The sequence below is a fragment of the Equus przewalskii genome, chromosome 3 (genome assembly GCF_037783145.1).
Source record: "Equus przewalskii isolate Varuska chromosome 3, EquPr2, whole genome shotgun sequence".
NCBI lineage: Eukaryota > Metazoa > Chordata > Mammalia > Perissodactyla > Equidae > Equus > Equus przewalskii.
In genome coordinates this window covers 85,975,298-85,995,491 of record NC_091833.1, presented here as the reverse complement: position 1 = coordinate 85,995,491, position 20,194 = coordinate 85,975,298, and the positions used below count along the sequence as shown (strand labels likewise).

General features: G+C 38.4%; 1 protein-coding gene across 27 annotated transcripts in view; it reads left to right on the top strand.

Annotated features, from left to right (window-relative positions):
* Positions 1–20,194, top strand: part of LIMCH1 (LIM and calponin homology domains 1) — a 315,692-nt gene that overhangs the window by 268,563 nt on the left and 26,935 nt on the right. For all 27 annotated transcript variants that reach the window (XM_070612961.1, XM_070612956.1, XM_070612957.1 and 24 more), the window contains 3 exons: positions 11,999–12,089; positions 13,757–13,920; positions 17,707–17,812. In XM_070612961.1, coding sequence (XP_070469062.1) covers positions 11,999–12,089; positions 13,757–13,920; positions 17,707–17,812 — 361 coding nt within the window. The remainder of the gene's footprint in view (positions 1–11,998; positions 12,090–13,756; positions 13,921–17,706; positions 17,813–20,194) is intronic.

The window sequence follows — 20,194 nt, the reverse complement described above, 5'->3', positions numbered from 1 at the left end:
TGTTTATTCTTTCTATTGTTTCCCTTCTCTGAGAAGGCATGGTGTCCGAAAAGATCCTTTTAATACTGATGTCAAAGAGTGTACTGCCTACGTTTTCTTCCAGAAGCCTTATGGTTTCAGGTCTCACCTTTAGGTCTTTGATCCATTTTGAGTTTATTTTGGTGAATGGTGAAAAAGAATGGTCAATTTTCATTCTTTTACATGTGGCTTTCCAGTTTTCCCAGCACCATTTGTTGAAAAGACTTTCTTTTCTCCATTGTATGCCCTGAGCTCCTTTGTCAAAGATAAGCTGTCCATAGATGTGTGGTTTTATTTCTGGGCTTTCAATTCTGTTCCATTGATCTGTGCACCTGTTTTTGTACCAGTACCATGCTGTTTTGATTACTGTAGCTTTGTAGTATGTTTTGAAGTCGGGGATTGTGATGCCTCCCGTTTTGTTCTTTTTTCTCAGGATTGCTTTAGAAATTCGGAGTCTTTTGTTGCCCCATATGAATTTTAGGATTCTTTGTTCTAATTCTGTAAAGAATGTCATTGGGATTCTGATTGGGATGGCGTTGAATCTGTAGATTGCTTTAGGTAGAATGGACATTTTAACTATGTTTATTCTTCCAATCCATGTACATGGAATGTCTTTCCATCTCCTTATGTCGTCATCCAATTCTCTCAGAAAGGCCTTGTAATTTTCATTATATAGGTCCTTCACTTCCTTAGTTAAATTTACCCCAAGGTATTTTATTCTTTTTGTTGCAATTGTGAATGGTATTGTATTCTTGAGTTCTTTTTCTGTTGGTTCATTACTGGAGTATAGAAATGCTACTGATTTATGCAAATTGATTTTATACCCTGCAACTTTGCTGTAGTTGTTGATTACTTCTAACAGTTTTCCAATGGATTCTTTGGGGTTTTCTATATATAAGATCATGTTGTCTGCAAACAGCGAGAGTTTCACTTCTTCCCTCACTATTTGGATTCCTTTTATTCCTTTTTCTTGCCTGATTGCTCTGGCCAGGACCTCCAGTACTATGTTAAATAAGAGTGGTGATAGAGGGCATCCTTGTCTCGTTCCTGTTTTCAGGGGGATGGGGTTCAGTTTTTGCCCATTGAGTATGATGTTGGCTATGGGTTTGTCGTATATGGCCTTTATTATGTTAGACTTGTTTTTTTTTTATTACTCTGGCTGTATCTACTAATACCAGCAAACTCCAAGTCACCCTCGGTTGAATCATCTCTAAGGTAATGAGATTGTGATAGTAATTACCTGGCCTATGGTTGCCTGTTAACTGATAAGCATGAATTGAGGACCTGCTCTGTGCCCAGTTTTTGAAATAGAAGAAGAAACTCGTAAACTTGCTTGGAAAGCAATTTTCATAAAGCAACTAGAAAAGTGTATAAAACGATATTTAATTAAGTGCTACATATTAGGGTCAGAAGACCAGAGGGGTATAAGATTGCAAAGAATAGGTAAGATCATTATAGGTTGGGGTTTTGTGTGGGATGTGGATTTTGAAACTTGACGGTAAATGTGGGATTTGCATTGGAATGCAAAAGGGAAGGAGGCTATTCCACATGTTGCAAATAGCAGAAGCAAAGAAAGGCATGGACAAGGTTGTGGAGCCCACAGGAGGATCCCAAGAGGTGAAGAGGGTGACTAGATGCTGTACACTCTGAGCAGAGGCCCCTTCCAGTTATCCCTGAGATATTTCCCAGTGGAAACCAGTACTTCTTTTTTGCATTTGAAAATGCTGGCTCTGTAAGAAAATCATGTTGTAGCACAAATACAGGCTCCTAGAGTGTAGGACTGGAAAAAAATTTGGGAGGTCTTCTAGTCTGAGGACTAATTTATCCTATTTATTGCCCTGCAGAAAGATGTTTTATGTCTCCCTCAAAGCTATTCTAGTGTTTTCTAGTATTTTCCACTGTCAGCTATATTTGTATTTGAATTTTTCTTTCCACGATAGTACCAAAAATGACCGTTTCCTAAAACACCTAAAGTACTCCATGCACTAGGTCAAAGATCAAACCCCACCTGAGCAAGTTAAACTGTCTGAGCCTCAATTTATATTTAAAATAAGGAGAATAATAGTATATGCATCTGATGGTTATTGTGAGAATTCGTTTATATGGAGCATTTACCATGATGTCAAAGCGACTGATAGACAGAGGTGCCCTTAAATTATTTTTAATATTGTCATACAGCAAATAGGAGAAAGAAAGTCACAGTATATTTTTCAGAAGCCAGAAAAGGTGATAAGGGTAAAGTTTTTGGGTTAAAGTAAGATCGTCAAAATTACCATCTTGCACAGATGTGAATTTCAAATAAATGAAATGAATTTCTTGCTGTCTTCCAACTCAGCTTGTCAGTCGTTCCAGTTGTAATTCTCTAAGAAGCATGCAGATGTGAATAGCTTTTTCCAGAAGACGATTGCCCTTGCAGATGCTCACATTATTATTTCTGCAGCTCATTTCGCTTCTCCTATTATTCACTCTTTCCCAATTCTGGCTTTCCTCTGCCACCTAGACCCCCAGACTCCCACCCATTGACTCTGTCACTCCTTTCCATGACTGTGGATCAGCTCCCTCTTGCCAGCTCATCCTGAATGCTGTCATGCACACCCTCCCTGCTGGCCAGCACCTCCCCACCAGGTTTGTGGCAATTCTCCCTCGTTGACCAAGGGCCAAACTCAGCTATTAGGTATCTAAACTACTTCATCTGCTTTTCTCAAACTAAGTAACAAAGTAGGTCAGTTTTTTTCACCTTCATAAAGCTCTAGGCCTTCCCCTTGAAAATTCAGTCCTTTACTAATGTTTTCTTGATCCGGGAAAACAGACAATCAGATCTTTCTTGAAACATTTTATTTTGCAGTGAGAGCAGGGTGAAGGCATTTGAGTAGGTGCTATTTTCCTTACAACTGAGACCAACTGCAAATTCCTTGTAGATGTCAAATGTCAACAGACATTTCTTTAGAAACTGTTTTTCCCCATCTAGAAGTAGTTGTGAGAGTGTTAGATTTTAATGCTCTTTAAAAGTCATTAAAGATATTTAGGTAGAGAGCATTTACAGATTTCAAGAAAGTACACATCACGGACTGTAAAAGGTCAAACCGAGCCCATCTTGCCTGGATTAGAGCCTCACGTTGTTGGTTTGAAAAGTTTAAGGAATGGAGAGGCTGATTCTCCATGTAGATCCTGTTTCGTCCAGTGGAAATAGATATTTGGAGATATAAAAGTGAAAGGAGAAACACGTGCATGGCCTATGTGGCACCTGGGTCATGGCGCCAAGACATAAATAGTCTGATTTTCTGGGCTCATAGGCAAATAAGTTACTCAAGACTGGAGCAGGGAATCACTCAGAGTCACAGAATAGTAGCTCAGGAAAGGACCCTGGACATCACTTCTTCCTACCTGTGGAGGTTGAATGATCAGTCCAAGTTCTTATAGCTTCTCTGTCCTAGAAACAGAACCACCCAGGCCCTAGATCTCAGGATACTCCTTGCTCTGCTGCTTCCTATTTCCAGTTCATTCTCCAATGTCACTCTCTGGGCCAGTCCACCAATGAGATTCCTGTTAAAATGAACAGCCAGATGCCAGGTAGATTTTATGGCGAGACTGTGTCCCTCTCAAGCCAGGAAACTGCCACCTCCCACCCGTGGCCTCAGGGCTGAGTCTGGCACCAGAGCCAGTTTGGATGGTGTTCTCAGTCGAGGGGAAGCCAACTCCTGGCTTAGGTCCCTGGAACTGTTCTGTGGTCTCATTCACTCATGTCCAGGGATCTGTTTTTATTTACTTGTTTTCATCCTTGAGACAGTGTTACCGACTGGAGAAGGGAAGAGCTCTCCTCTGTTTGGCTGTAACCAAAGGAAAGTATGGGTCAGAAAGTGCAAGGCATGTTTGTTTCAGGCAAACCTTTGAGTTTATCAGGATTGGTTAAAACTGCCAATTTTGAACTCATTTCCTTCCAAGTAGTGATGTGAGTACAAAAGTAACAAGCCTTCAGGGTGGAGTATCCAGACGCAAGTTAATTACAGTGGCTTTGGAGATTTCCCTTGATTACATATAGTCTATATATATATTGCAGAATATAGAAAACTATAAAGAAAATATAAACTACGTCTTACTCCAGCCACTCAGAGCTTAAACTAAGATTTTTTTCAAATGTGTATCCTTTTCCTCTTTTTCTCAGTGCATATAAAATATTTTTCAAATGGGCTCATGTTATTCAAATTGTGTTGTAGCTTGCTTTTTCTCTTAATTTATCCTGAATATTTTGCTAGTAATAGCCTGATTTTGATGACTACTATGCATTTAAACTAAGCTTGACAGTATAAATTCCATAAGTAATGCGTATACCTTTGCTTACCTAACATGGATTGCCTATCTGCTGTATGCCAGATACTCTGCTGGGCCCCTACCCCTCAGAACCTGGACTGGATTGAAAGCCCCAAGATGGGTGATGGCTGGGGGCAGTTTGGGAAGCCACCCTGCGAAGCAGAGACTTAGCTAAATTGCCTCCTGTCTTGAGAGATTCCAGAGAGTTCTCATCTTTTGAAGAATACATGGATAAGAAGTAGAATGGAAAGAAGGAGATAGAAAGGATGAGAAGGAAAGGGAATGGAAAAGACAGTTTGAATCGTTTCAGCAGTGAACTTGGCATTCTCAGGTTTCTTCTCTTCTTATCAATCAAAACCTTTAAATACTTGGGGACAACTTGGAGGTGGATGTGACTCCAAGCCCAGATGATAGAGCACGGAGGTTTCCAGCCCAGGGCAAGTTTCCCCCTCTCCTTCCTACTCTCAGTGTCACCCTGGGTAAGTCACTTAGCCTCCGGGGCCTCAGTTTCGTCTGTATAAAGAGAATCAATTCAGTACATACATTATGAGCTTGTTTGGGGATTAAGTGAGATAATCCATGTCAAATGCCCTAACAGTGCTGACACATGGTAAATGTGATAAATATTAATTGTGGCTACAGTAACAGCAGTGTGTAACCTTCCAAGTGTCATTTTAAGGGAATATAAATTGGGTCACCTGGGAGCTCAGTATTTGAGTGTTAAGCCTTATGGAAATGCATTCAGAAATGTGAGAATTCTAAAAAGTGGAAGTTCTCCATTAGTCATGCGTTAGTAAAATATTACTGGAATGCGGTGCGCTCAAAAATAATCCTTAGTAAAGTAGTACTGGAGGATTTTGTCTCCTTTGTGTTAGAAATTGGGTCTAAAGGACTTCATGAACTATCTTATTTCATTGATTCCGAGTGGCACACTTTCCACATCTAAACGTCTCTGAATAAGGATATGTCTTATAATCAATAGTGTGTCACATTTACAGACAGTGCAGTTTTTTTCTAAGTAGTACCTAAAATAATACAGGTAGCAACCGGGGTTTAATAAAATATGTCCATTTCTTTGTTCATTTTTGGGCTGCGGAGGCTTTGGCCCAGTTTTTGTAGTTATTTAATTTTTTTTCTAGGAATTGGAGACACTGGTGTTCTCAAGAGCATCACTCATCAATATTTGACTGCAAATTTGTTTCCCAACCTCAGATAGATTTCTGTAATCTAATTCATTTGGGGAGAAACCTAAAAATCAGTATTTCTGACAGTATTATTATATAAGCATCATAAAACAGAAAATGCTGTCATATGTTAATATTTTTATGTGTGAGGGGAGCACTTTGAATTATAAAATCCAACTTATTCTATCGTAATGCTAGATTGGTTGATCTTCAAATGCTACTGTCATATCGGTTGTTCATATAACAATGTAAATACACATACAACATATATATATGTATAACTTTATGTTAAAAGAGACTTCAGTTTATTTAACTATTTCCATTCATTAAGTCTCTTAAAAGGATTCAACTAAAGCTTGTTGATATATTAAAAAGGTACAAAATCCATTAAATAATATAAATGTGATGCTTATTTCCTGCCTAGGGTTTTAAAAGTGCATTTTAATTTAATAGTATGTTCGTCCAGAATTGATACATGATTATCCATCATTAGAAAATGCCCACCTAATTATGAGGATTTCAGAACTACCCCATCTTCCAAAAGAAAAAGCACTTTTTTTTGCTGAGGACGATTTGCCCTCAGCTAACATCTGTTGCCAGTTTTCTTTTTTTTGCTTGAGGAAGATTCAACCTGAGCTAAGGGCTGTGTCAGTCTTCCTCTGTTTTGTATGTAGGTTACTGCCACAGCGTGGCCACCGATGAGTGGTGTAGGTCTATGCCCAGGAACCAAATGGGCCACCATAGTGGAGCTCACCGAACTTAACCACTAGGCCACAGGGCCGGCCCCAGAAAAAGCACATTTTTGCCACTAGATACTATTGTAAAATCCTTTAGAAGCTTGAAAGTCTTGTTGCTTAAAGTTTGTGGGGTTTTTATCTTAGAAAATTTGCAAATGAGTTTCATTTATTTCTTTTTTTACAGTGACTTTTTTTCCAATTTTTTTATTACGGTAAAATACACATAAAATTTACTACCTTTTTTTTTTCTGCTTTTTTCTCCCCAAATCCCCCCAGTACATAGTTGTATATTTTAGTTGTGGGTCCTTCTAGTTGTGGCATGTGGGATGCTGCCTCATCATGACCTGATGAGCGGTGCCATGTCCATGCCCAGGATCCGAACTGGTGAAACCCTGGGCGGCCGAAGCGGAGCGTGCAAATTTAACCACTTGGCCATGGGGCTGGCCCCCTAAAATTTACTATCTTAACCATTTTTAAGTGTACAGTGGCATTAAGTACATTCATGTTGTTGTGCAACCATCATCACCATCCATCTCCAGACCTCTTTTCATCTTGCAAAACTGAAACTCTGTACCCTACCTGTTAAACAGGAACTCCCATGACTCCCTCCTCCCAGGCTTTACCAACCGCCCTTCTACTGATTGTTTTTTTCTCCCCTTTCCCCCTGTGCCCAGCCTCTGCTAGCTACCATTCTACTCTCTGTTACTATGAGTTCAGCATTTTTTTCTTTTTTTTTTAGATTCCACATATAACTGAGATTGTGCAATATTTGTCTTTCTGTATCCAGCTTGTTTCACTTACTATAATGTTCTCAGGTTCATCCATATTGTCGCAAATGGCAGGATTTCCTTCTTTTTTTCTTTTTTTTTAAAGATTTTATTTTTTTCCCTTTTCTCCCCAAGGCCCCCCAGTACATAGTTGTATATTCTTCGTTGTGGGTCCCTCTAGTTGTGGCATGTGGGACGCCGCCTCAGCGTGGTTTGATGAGCAGTGCCATGTCTGCGCCCAGGATTCGAACCAAGGAAACACTGGGCCGCCTGCAGCGGAGCGCGTGAACTTAACCACTCGGCCACGGGGCCAGCCCCAGGATTTCCTTCTTTTTAAGGCTCAGTAATATTCCACTGTGTGTGAGTGTGTGTGTGTACATAAATATATATATATATAAACATTTGTATATATACAATTGTATATTTCTATATAATATTAATATTTATATATAATATATAGATATTTTATATATATATATACACACACATCACATTTTCTTTATCCATTCATCCATTGACACTTAGGTTGTTTCCACATCTTGACTATTGTGAATAATGCTACAGTGAACATGGGCATGCAGGTACCTCTTCGAGATACTAATTTCATTTCCTTTGGATATATACCCAGAAGTAGAATTGCTGGATCATATGGTAGTTCTATTTTCAATTTTTTGAGGAACCTCCATACTGTTTTCCATAATCGCTGTACCAATTTACATTCCCACCAACAGTGTACAAGAGTTCCCTTTCCTCCACATCCTGGACAATGCTTGTTATCTTTTGACTTTTTGGTAATAGCCATTCTAACAGGTATGAGGTGATATCTCATTGTGGTTTTGATTTCCCTGATGATTAGTAATGTTGAGCATCTTTTCATATACCTGTTGTCCATTTATATATCTTCTTTGTAAAAATGTTCATTCAGGTCCTTTGCCCATTTTTTAATTGGGTTATTTGGGTTTTTTTGTTATTGAGTTGTAAGAGTTCCTTATATATTTTGGATAGTAACCTCTTATCTGATCAGATATAGGATTTGTAAATATTTTCTCCCATTCCATAGATTGTCTTTTCATTATGTTAATTATTTTCTTTGCTGTACAGAAATGTTTTGGTTTGATATAGTCCCACCTTTTTATTTTTGCTTTCATTGCCTGTGATTTTGGTGTCAAATCCAAAAAAATCATTTCCAAGACCAATGCCAAGGAGCTTTCCTCCTGTTTTCTTCTAGGAGTTTTGTGGTTTCAGGTATTTAAGTCTTTAATCCATTTAGTTATTGATTTTTGTGTATGATGTAAGATAAGAATCCAATTTCATTTTTTTGCATGTGGATATCCACTTTTCCCCAACACCATTTATTGAAGAGACTATCCTTTACGCATTTTATTTATTTATTTATTTTTTGAGGAAGATCAGCCCTGAGCTAACATCTGCTGCCAATCCTCCTCTTTTTGCTGAGGAAGACTGGCCCTGAGCTAACATCCGTACCCATCTTCCTCCACTTTATAAATGGGATGCCTGCCACAGCATGGCTTGCCAAGCGGTGCCGTGTCCACACCTGGCGTTTGGACCAGCAAACCCCAGGCCGCTGAAGCGGAATGTGTGCACTTAACCACTGCGCCACCTGGCCGGCCCTTCCTTTACCCATTTTATATTCTTGGAGGCTTTGTCAAAAATTACTTGACTGGAAAAGTGTACATTGATTTCCGGGCTGTCTGTTCTGTTCCATTGATCTATGTGTCTGTTTTTATTCCAGTATGTTACTGTTTTGATTGCTATGGCTTGGCAATATATTTGAAATGAGGAAATGTGATGCCTCTGGCTTTGTTCTTCTTGTTCAAGATCCCTGTAGCTATTTGGGTCTTTGGTTGTTCCATAGAAATTTTAGTGTTGTTTTTTCTGTTTCTGTGAAAAATACTATTAGAATTTTGATAGGGATTGCATAGAATCTGTAGATCGCTTTGGGTAGTGTGAACATTTTAACAATATTGATTTTTCTAATCCATGAAGATAAGCTATCATTCTATTTATTTGTGTCTTCTTCAATTTCTTTCATCAATGTTTTATAGTTTTCAGTGTACAGATCTTTCACCTCCTTGGCTAAATTTATTCCTAAGTGTTTTATTCTTTTGATGCTGTTGTAATTGGGAATGTTTTCTTAATTTCTTTTTCAAATAGTTGTATATTGATTTTGTATCCTGCAACTTTGCTGAATTTATTTATTAGTTTCAACAGTTTTTTGATGGAGTCTTTAGGGTTTTCTGTGCATAAGATCATGTCATCTGCAAACAGAAACAATTTTACTTCTTCCTTTCCAATTTGGATGCCTTTTATCTTTTTTGTGCCTAATTGCTCTAGCTAGGACTTCTGGTATTATGTTGAATAGAAGTGATGAGAGTGGGCATCTTTGTCTCATTCCTGATCTTAAAGGAAAAACTTTCAGCTTTTCTCCATTAAGTATGATATTAGTTGTGAGCTTGTCAAATGTGGCATTTATTATGTTTAGGTACATTCTTCTATACCTAATTTGTTGAGAATTTTATCATGAAAGGATGTGTTTTCTGCATCTATTGTGATGATAATATGATTTTTATCCTTCGTTTTACTAATATGGTATATCACATTTGTTGATTTGCATATTTTGAACCATTCTTTCGTCCTTGCGTAGTTTGTCTTTAAAAAATTCAATGACAATTTCCACCAATACATTAACTTTAAAGGGCTTTCATTTTGGTTACTTGAAGGGCAAATTTTGATTTATGCATAAAATATATATCCTTATGAGAGACCCATAAAGCCACAGCTTTTAGAGAACTCATGGGGATATTTTATAAAGTATTTAATAATGCCTTTTCTGCAACCAATTTTAGTCATTATCTTAAAACCTTTTAAAATTTATGAAATATTTCATACACACTTTAAAAATTCAACTTTAGCTCTTTATAATAAGACATTATTGCTAAAAAACATGATAGTCGTTAACTTATTCTCTTTGGTTGCTGAGGTATATTCTAACCAGTAATCAAGTCAACCTTTCATTTACTTTTATCAAGCAACTACTATAGTATCAGTGGGAGAAATTTGCTATTCACTGTGGAGTCAGTTGGCTCCCAATAAAGAAAATGTAAAATTACATTGATTTTGTTTTCTCATTACAGAAGTAATACATGGTCATTGTAGAACATTTTGGAATATGGAAATATATTTAAAAAGAAGAAAAATTCATTCAAAATTTAAGCACATTAAAAATGATTACTTATTAACATTTTAGGGTATTTCCTTACTGTCTTTTTGTATACATTTTTATGTATGTATTAGCAGGTATATTTGTGCATATGTAGAGCATATATAAAATATTATATTGTAGGCATCATACTTTATATACAGTTTATGCTTTTTTTTTTTTTAAAGATTTTATTTTTTCCTTTTTCTCCTCAAAGCCCCCCGGTACATAGTTGTATATTCTTCGTTGTGGGTCCTTCTAGTTGTGGCATGTGAGACGCTGCCTCAGCGTGGTCTGATGAGCAGTGCCATGTCCGCGCCCAGGATTTGAACCAACGAAACACTGGGCCGCCTGCAGTGGAGCGTGCAAACTTAACCACTCAGCCATGGGGCCAGCCCCTACAGTTTATACTTTTTAACTTAACTTTAGGTAATAAGCATTTTCACATATCATTAACTATTGTCCAACACACATTTTCATAACTGCATAATAGTTCCTTTTATGGGCATATGGTAATTCATTCAGCCATTACCCAATTGTTGGACATTTAGGTTACTCCAAATTCGTTAAATGTTAAAAATGTTAAAAATTCCATCAGGCATAAAACTGGCACAATTGAGGTATTGCTGAAGGACAGGAATACAAGCATAAAAGTGATAAACTGAGGTACTACCAAGAGAGATGATCACAGTGACGTGCCAAGTAGATTAGACAGCAAGATCCAGATCAGAGACACCCCTTGGTGGAAGAGCAAAGGAGTAAAGGCTAAACTCAGGCCCTAGTTGTAGAAACAGAAAGGAAGAGATGGATATAAAAACTATCACATTAGAACCTTGGTAGGACTTGGCAAATAATGGACAGTTTTGAGGTGCATGTCAAGAAACACTTCAAAGACTTTAATTTGTGTGATGGGGAAACTAATGCTATAAACAGAAATTATCAGATTCGGAGGAGGGGCTTGTTTGCAGGTAACTTTTAGCGTGTTGAGTGTGAGCTGTCTACCATGACACTGATGGTCAGCTCAGCCGAACTGAAGCTTTGATGGACTCTCAGGGCTGGAGATGAAAGTACAAGTCATAAGTGGACAGAGAACATAATGGTCACTCCATAGGGATAATCGATACATTTGAGGCTGGTTCAGCACAGGTGGGGGAAATAGTTGAAGTTTTTAGGGATGACCCCATATTTTGGTGTAAAGAAAAGGAATAAGAACCAGTAAGAGAAGAGGAGAGAGAGAGACAATGAGATCTGGGTAATAGAGAGATGTTGAGAGTCCAGGAAAGAAGAGAACATCAAGAATAAAACCCACAATGCTAAGAGCCACAGGCGTCTATGCTGAAGACAAGCTACTGAGAGGCTGTGTGTAACCTTAAAAAAAATTCACTGGTGAAATGACCTTAAGCCAACTTTAAAGGCATTTGGAGCAAGTGGGTGGTAACTATGATTTTGAAAACTCAATGGTAAAAAGAAGGAAAAAGTGGGGATGTGCATCTGAGGCAGTCAGAGGAGGTGGGGAGGTCGGGGGTTGGGGGGGGGCCGCGTGTACGCCCTTATAATGTGGTTCTCCTTCACAGAATGTCACCTTCCAAGAAAATCTAGCCTTTCACCATAAAGCTGCCTATGAAATAGAAAAGAGTGAATTCATGTAGGCAATTCGCCTTGTTGGCCTAATTATTACTATTCAGAAAAAAGGAAGAAAGAAATCTTTTACCTTTTAGAATCTTCGAAGGGATAATTTATTCAAAGGGGAAAATTCTTTTTCAGGCAACCACTGAGGAAACTGAACTGAACAGTCAAGAAGATGAGAATGATGGTGAAAAAACAGAAAAAGGGAATACAGAACTTGCCTCATCAGGTTTGTCTCATAACAGATTAATTTTAAGGTGAATCATGATAACTCTTAAGATATAACGGAAATAGAGTCAAGAATTTCTCCTACTGAGCCATAGAAAGGTAGATATCAAGCTCTATAACTGGTGTGGTTGTGCTGCCACCTAGAGGCTTGCTAGGGAAATTCCGACCATATGATTCATCTTGCTGTAAAACCACCAGCCTGTGCTTTTTTGCTACTTTGTTTTATTTTTTTTTGAAAGTGTATCTCCATCATCGTAAAGAAGACTGTATTTCCCCAAATAAATAATGCTAAAAACTGAAGGCCATATATTAACACACAGTAACAGCAATAGATAAGACGTAGATGAAAAATATGTCATAAAAATAGATGCTGAAATGATAAAGCTGGTGAATAGTTTGAAAGAATAAAGTAATGCCACAAATATGGATGCTGAGTATGAATAGAGACCCACTGTTCCTTAAAGTAATGTTTCTCAATGTTTTTAACACATTTCTTCTTTTTTTTTCTTTCTGTTTTTTCTCCCATCTCCCGACCCCCCAAGTACATAGTTGTACGTTTTAGTTGTGGGTCCTTCTCGTTGTGGCGTGTGGAACACCGCCTCAGCGTGGCCTGATGAGCGGTGCCATGTCTGCACTCAGGATCCAAACCAGCAAAACCCTGGGCCACCAAAATGGAGCACATGAACTTCACCACTCGGCCACCAGGTCGGCCCCTCTTCTTTTGATAAACATAAAAACCTCTCATTCTCTGGGGCTGACCCAGTGGCGTAGGGGTTAAGTTTGCGTGCTCTACTCCGGTGGCCTGGGGTCCACAGGTTCAGATCCCCCGGTGCAGACCTAGCACCACTCATCAAGCCATGCTGTGGTGACATCCCACATAAAATAGAGGAAGATGTTGGCAACAGATGTTAGCCACAATCTTCCTCAGGCAAAAAGAGGAAGATTGGCAACAGATGTTAGCTCAGGGCCAATCTTCCTCACAGAAAACAAAAACAAAAAACCTCTCACTCTCTTCTAGTACCAAATTATTTTTAAATGGCATTTTAAAATAAATTAAATGTCATTACTAAAAATTTTAGCATAAGCTACTAAGTAGATTGCACCTCCACATTTTGATACGCTCCCTCAGATGATAACTTTTCCACCCACTCAGAGTAGACCTAATTCTTTACATAGCAGAGAACACTTTATTTTCATTGCATTATGTATACCATGTAATCAACACATTCCAGTTATGCAAATGTGATGTTAAAAAGGAGCTTTGACATACCAAAGGAAGAGTGAGGCTGCCGCTCAGTCATATGGATAGACATTATCTATAGATGTCCTCCCATCCAACCCACCTATCATAGTATTTTCTATTTCAGTGTTTTGTTTCATATATTGTTATTCTTATGTAAACTGTGACTCTTATTAAGAACTTGAGTTTTTCGTAGTGGGATTCTTTGATGTGTTTTATGTTGCTTGAGTTTTTTATAATGTGAAAGAGCCTAGAGAATGTTGGCGTCTTAGGTTCTTTTATACCGCTCATTGCACTGCAGTCCAGCTCCTTGTTGCCCGGAGCAGGATAAGTACACACGCAATGTACTTCGTGGCATCACAGGACAAATGGTCCTTTACATGGTCGTCTTCTTCTTCTTGATGTTTCTGAATGTGACTCCATTTCAGAGCCACAGCATTTTACAACCACTGTGACTCGATCCAGCCCGACTGTGGCCTTTGTGGAGTTTCCCTCCAGCCCCCAGCCGAAGAACGACGTGCCAGAAGAAAAAGACCAGAAGAAACTGGAAAATGAAATGAGCGGAAAGGTGGAATTGGTGCTGTCACAAAAGGTGAAGTCCCTAGTGGACCAAAGCAATTAAATCCAAAAGTTAGTGAGACTTCACATTTTGGCTGGCTGCTGCTGTGGCACTTGTTGTTAAGGACGATTTCTTTTCTCTTCTGATCTTTTTTCCTATCTTTAATCTGTATTTTTTTTCCTAAATACAAATGCACTACATGTTTATTGTAAAAATTTAAATACATATAGAAAGATACATAGATTATTCCATTTGGGCTGCTCTAATGGAATACCATAGGCTGGGTGGCTTATAAACAATAGAAATTTCTTTCTCACAGTTCTGCAGGCTGGAAAGTCCAAGATCAAGGCACTGGCAGATTTCGGTGTCTGGTGAGAATCTTCTTCTGGGTTCATAGTCAGCTGGCTTCTTGTTATGTCCTCACTTGGCAGAAGGGGCAGAGGAGCTCTCTGAGTCTCCTTCATAAGGTCACTAATCCCAATCGTGAGGGCCCTGCCCTCATGACCTAATCACCTGCCAAAGGCCCCACCTCCTGATGCCATCATCCTGGGGATTAGGGTTTCAACATATGAATTTTGGGGGGACACAAACATTCAGTTTATACACAGAAAAAGAGAGGAAAAAAAGGAAAATACATATATATTAGAGAAAGGGAGATAGGTGATTACAGGGGTTGCAACAGCTTTTATATGTATATGTACATTTACAGTAATGTTCATGGAAATATGTAACAAATCCATCAGGTAATATATGTAAATATATTTAAAAATAAGATGTAAATAAACAAATATGTCGAAATAGAACAAGAGAGAGAAAACATCACAGAAACCTACCTCTTTGTTAGTAACAATTGGTATATATTAGTATGTATATATATCTTTCAACATCTTTTAAAAGTTATTTTAAATAACTGGTTTTTAGTTATGAAGAATTAGATACATTTAAAAGAGAAATATAACATAAATATAAGTTATAAAGCTTTGCAGTTAGATTTTAGTTTGCTGTGCATGGGCTTGTTTATTTGCTCTTTAACCTATCGGCTTGCTAAATACTCTCTTTCCAATATCCACCCGTTTTATAGCAATGGTACTTCTGATGCCTCTAGATTTGAATAACGAGGAAACTAGAAAATTATTATTCTGATATAATGAGTTTTAACGCCTTGTTTTTATTAAATTTCTTCCTCTTTTGGAGTCTCATCTCATTTATGTTAGTTTGGCTTGTTTTCGAGCACAAAGTCTAAAAGTCTGCATCTTTTATACCAGTCTTCTCACCTTGGCTACCCTTTAGAATTTAAAACATACCAAGCGCACTCCAGATCAAACAAAGCAGAATCTCTGGGGGCAGGGCCCAGGCATCTGTATTTTCAAAAGCTCCCCAGGTGATTCTAATGGGCCGCCCAGATAGAGAACCACTGACTTGCATACTGACATATACTATATGTGGTGATATTCCAACTTTAAAAATTAACCCAAAATTTGGATTTGACTCTAAAGTGAAAATTTACCACTTCTGGTTCTGGTCCAGCCTTCATTTACTCAACCAATATTGACTGTGCACCTACTATGTGCCAGGCACTGAACTAGACACTGGATACTCAACAGTGAACATGACATGGCCCCTGGCCTTGAGGAGCTGAGAGTGCTGTCTCCTTGGTAGAACCACAAAAATACCTATGGCCTTGATGCCTTGTGGGAATTTCAGACTCTCCCTATTCCCCACTTTTCTATATAGAGGATTGAAGAATGGTCTGGAGGTCTGAAAGGAGGAACTAAAACTAGGAAAAACACTGGGGGCAGGCAAGACTTCCTCCTTTTCAGGTTTTGACTTATCTGCATTACATTTGTAACCATTATTTATTTATCATTCTAACAAATTGACATTTTTCTAACTTTAAACTGAAAGAAAAGCTCTATTATCACTGCTAGAATTAAAAAAAAAATCAAACAAAATGAATACCATAGCTAAAAAGTATTCATCTACATACCTCATCTGTGTTACCTCATCTGTGTAATCTGTCTTTGGACCACCAGTGTCATACCTACCCCACTATGGAAAAAATTGTTTTCAGGGGTTCTTAACTGTGTAAGTGTGTGTGTATGCGGGTGTGCACCATGAACCCTTTGGCCATGTGGTAGACATTATTTTCAGAATAATATTTTTAAAAGCATAAAATACACAGGATTACCAAGTTTTCCTTGGTATCAAGTGGTACCGAGTACATACACCCCCTGAATTCTGTTCTGTGGTTAACTCCAGGTTAAGAATCTCTGCTAGTTGATTAGCAAATGGAATAATCATCTTTGAACCCAATGCTCTTCTCACACCATGTGAATTTCCCGTTTCTCTTTTCCTGACCATACAGTTAACTCTTAGAGAAAGGAAGAAAGGTGATCACAGTGGTTGCAACAGGTTTTATTCTCTGATTTCACTTGAGGGTGTCACCTTTATAAAATGAAGTGCCCATCCGCATAGGCTGACTTTTTCACATAGTGGTCATTTTGAGCATTTCTGCCAACAATTAACTGTTTCATTTACAACCGGGCATTTTCTGAAACGTGTTTTTTGTCAGACTTGACTATAGAGGAAATGGTATGAGGTTAAGATTTGAGGGTTGTCAACTTTGGTAAGTCTAGGCCTTGGCTTTTGCTCCCTCTCTAACACTGAAGTTCATGTGGGCATCTGGTTGACCTCTGTAATGCAGAATGAAGTGATTAACTGTATTTTCTTCAGGATTCCATTAGGGTTGAATATATTGTTCATAAAGAAAAATAAAATCCTACTGAGAAGAAATTCTAGACATTAAAGCGTCCTGAGGACCAAACCGTAGATCAGCTTATGATGAAACAAGTGTTTCATAGCCTCACTCACCCTGTTGGCTGTCAAATCAATCCAGTGGGGACACAGCGCCAGCCAGAGAGGAAATCAAAGAAAGTCCTGTGAGCCGCTGAACGGACACGACTGACACAGCCGTGCTCCTCATTCAGATCTTTGCTCAGAGTCTCCTGAGTCTTATTTCAGACATTAGTTGGGTAATCTGGTCTTTCAGCAATCACTTGATTAGAAGCAACAAAGTGAAGAAGGATGTTTCTACTGAATGCCGTTCAGATTGGAGAGAAACAAAATAAAATTAAGTAGTAATAACGAAAACAATCTATTTCTGCAAAGCAAACATAAGAATTTCTAAAGCCTGTAATTTTGGAACTCTCTACCATAAGGACAAGTAGTCTCACATGCCTCAGAAATCCCCTAAGCACATCCCTGCTATGGCACTATTTGATAGCGATTATTTATAATAATGCTTCTTTGTCAACAGGCAAAGGGTATTGTCTTTAATGTGCGTTACATAAGTTTGTGGGGGGTTGTATAGTGTTGGGAGAATAACATCCATTAGAAGGTAATATTTCTTTAATATTTAGCACTCACATAGTAAGATTTTTTTATCTTATGTGGATCATCTCATTTCCTGACATTACAAATTCAGTATTATGTAGTATCAAGCAGAGAATGTGTGATTGATCAATACAAAAATGAGACAGAGTGATGTATAATCCTGAAGATGGAATACCATCCTCTGGGTTTGGATAAAGTGATTATCAAATTTTTAGGCTCTAGTTTGATTTCTCTGAAAAGTGACCTCTGTGTTAATGTAGAAAAGCATGAAGGGGGTTTGGGCAAGGAGCAAAATTTTCCATTTAAAAGTTAAATATTTGGATTTATTGACTTAGGGAATAGCTATAGATCTTTACATTTCATTTCACCTGTGCATTTATTAATGGACAGTACTTGTAATGTTTATGTCATTTGCCCATGATCCAGGTGGTAAAGCCAAAATCTCCAGAGCCAGAAGCAACCCTGACGTTTCCATTTCTGGACAAAATGCCTGAAACCAACCAATTGCATTTGCCAAATCTCAATTCTCAAGGTAAAGAGAAGGAACCGTTTTAGTTTAATTCTACGTGTTCTGCTGGGCCCATCTGTAGTAAAACATTCTTTATTTTAAAGTATGTTGACATCCCTTTAGCCATGGTGTTTGCCAGAGTCCACGAGGGCTGAATTAATAACCTCAGAATGGAAATCTGGGCTGCTTTCTCTATCTGGCCAAGCCAGGAACCCCGGCTGCCAAGACCATTCTGTCAGCCAGGCACTGTAGGCACAATAGGGCCTACACAAGTGTCTGATACCTTAAATTAATTTTACTGTCTCCAAAATGTAAAAAAACAAAAAAGTTACAAAATAAAAAACCAATAGCTTTAATAAAAAGTTTATAGTCTTAATATTATATCAACTTCATTAATTATTAATTACCTAGTCTTTGTAAAATATCCATTTAATTTGACAATGACTTTGGAGAAAGTCAGATTTGCTTACTTCATAATAATTTCTGAGTGTACATGATGATTACTGAGAAGTCATTCATGATTGTACATTAAATGCGTTACTCATAACCAAAATCTTTAATCTTTCCAAAAATTCTTTATAGCAAGAATAGATAGATAGACAAACAGGCAGACTGTGGATATATTTTAGCATCTTTCATATGTATGATAATGTTTTAATATGTTTGATATAATGTGGGGAGGGTGGCCTCTAAAAATATGGGAGTTTGGGGTCTATGAAGGTCTTAAAATGGCACTGACCACTGCAGACTCCTCAAGTACCTTTTGGGCCATGTATAAGTTGTGAATTCATTCCCTTACTCTCTAAGAGCCCAACTTTGAATCCCTTTATCCTGGTGAGAAATCCAGGTGCCCACAACCGCCAGAAAGGAGGCTTAGGGATGTGAACAGTGGGGCAGGGGTCCTGAGAGTTTCATGGTCCATGGGGACTACTCTTCAAAGCAGGCAGAGCACTGGGCTTTCCTGGTGCGAGTTCTCTCTCCAGATGTAAAAACAGCTAGAATTCGGGAGGCAAGAACTGTATGGTTTCTTGTTTTTCTTTTTTAATGTACTTGCTCTTTTAATGTACTGATAGATTTCATAGATTTATCAGTCCAGGCAAAGAGGATAGCACAGGGTCATTGTGGCTGGGAATTTATTTTTACTCTTCTTTCCAAGGATGGGCAGCTATTTGGGGCCACTATTGGCAGAACCTGAGTTGGCTTCCATTAGCCTTTGCTGACACTGGGAGACAAGCCAGGCTCTATCTACATGACAGGAAGTACTGGGAGGGAATTAATTGGTACATACTCTGATGATCACTAGTTTCTTAATGTGGAAACAAGTTCAATACTGTCTTTAAAGCATCTGTTTTATGTTTGTCAGCCCTACCCTCCTGAAGAGAATTGACATGAAGTCTCTTAACTGGGCCAGCATTTGGCCATATTTAGACATTTTAATTCTGCCTATTTCTAGTACTTTGTAATTGTGTAGATAAGTAATATAGAGAGGAAATAGGTATTTTAAGCCAAGTTAATTAGTTTTGTTGTCTTACATATTTTTACATTCCATTACCTGTTGTCTGGCATCTCAATTTTGTAAAATGCACTGTTGAAGTAAGGGACTTTACTTTCTGCTTTATCTAAGTTGAATGATTAAAAAATAAAATTTAGTAGCACTAGAGCATTTCAAGATAGAATTCTATTTGGCGTACACCTGTCCTGTGCTCTGGCTCATGGAAGCCGTCATTGCGGCTGCAGGCTCTGGCGGCAGAGGCCTGAGTTTGAATTCTTGCTCATCTAGTCTCAGCTGTGTCACCTTACCCACCAAGTTCTCCCTAATCTTTATTTGTCACCTGTAAACTGGAAATAATTATAGTACCAATCTCATAGGACATTGGAAGAATTAAGTGAGATAAACCAAAAAAAGTGTTTTGCTCAACACTTGGCCCAGAATAAGCATGAATAATGTAATGTAAGAGTAATTAATAATGTAATCTAGTAGTTGCAGGATGGTAGCAGTAGGAACAGAAATATAGAGCAAGATGCCAGGCAGAAATAAAGTATTCTTAGATGCTTTCCTTAAAATAAGAATGTTTATATTATGGGGATATGGCTTTAAGTACTTTCAAACATGGGCATGTGCCAGGGTGCCCTGCAGGACTGGCTAAGATACGGATTGCTGGGTCCCAGCCCCACAGTGTCTGATTGAATAGGTCTGGGCTGAGGCCACAGGATTTGCATTTCTAACAAGTTCCCAAAGGTGGTGCTGATGCTGCAGATCCAGGGACCACACTCTGAAAACCACTGACTTGAAGGATGTGTTTGCATTGTGTGCCAAAGACATCGCTGCTAGATATAAAAGTAACAGTAGTACTTGTTTGGAGCGTATAGAGTCCCTATCTTTCCGGAGGCAAAAGCCCTCCAGTA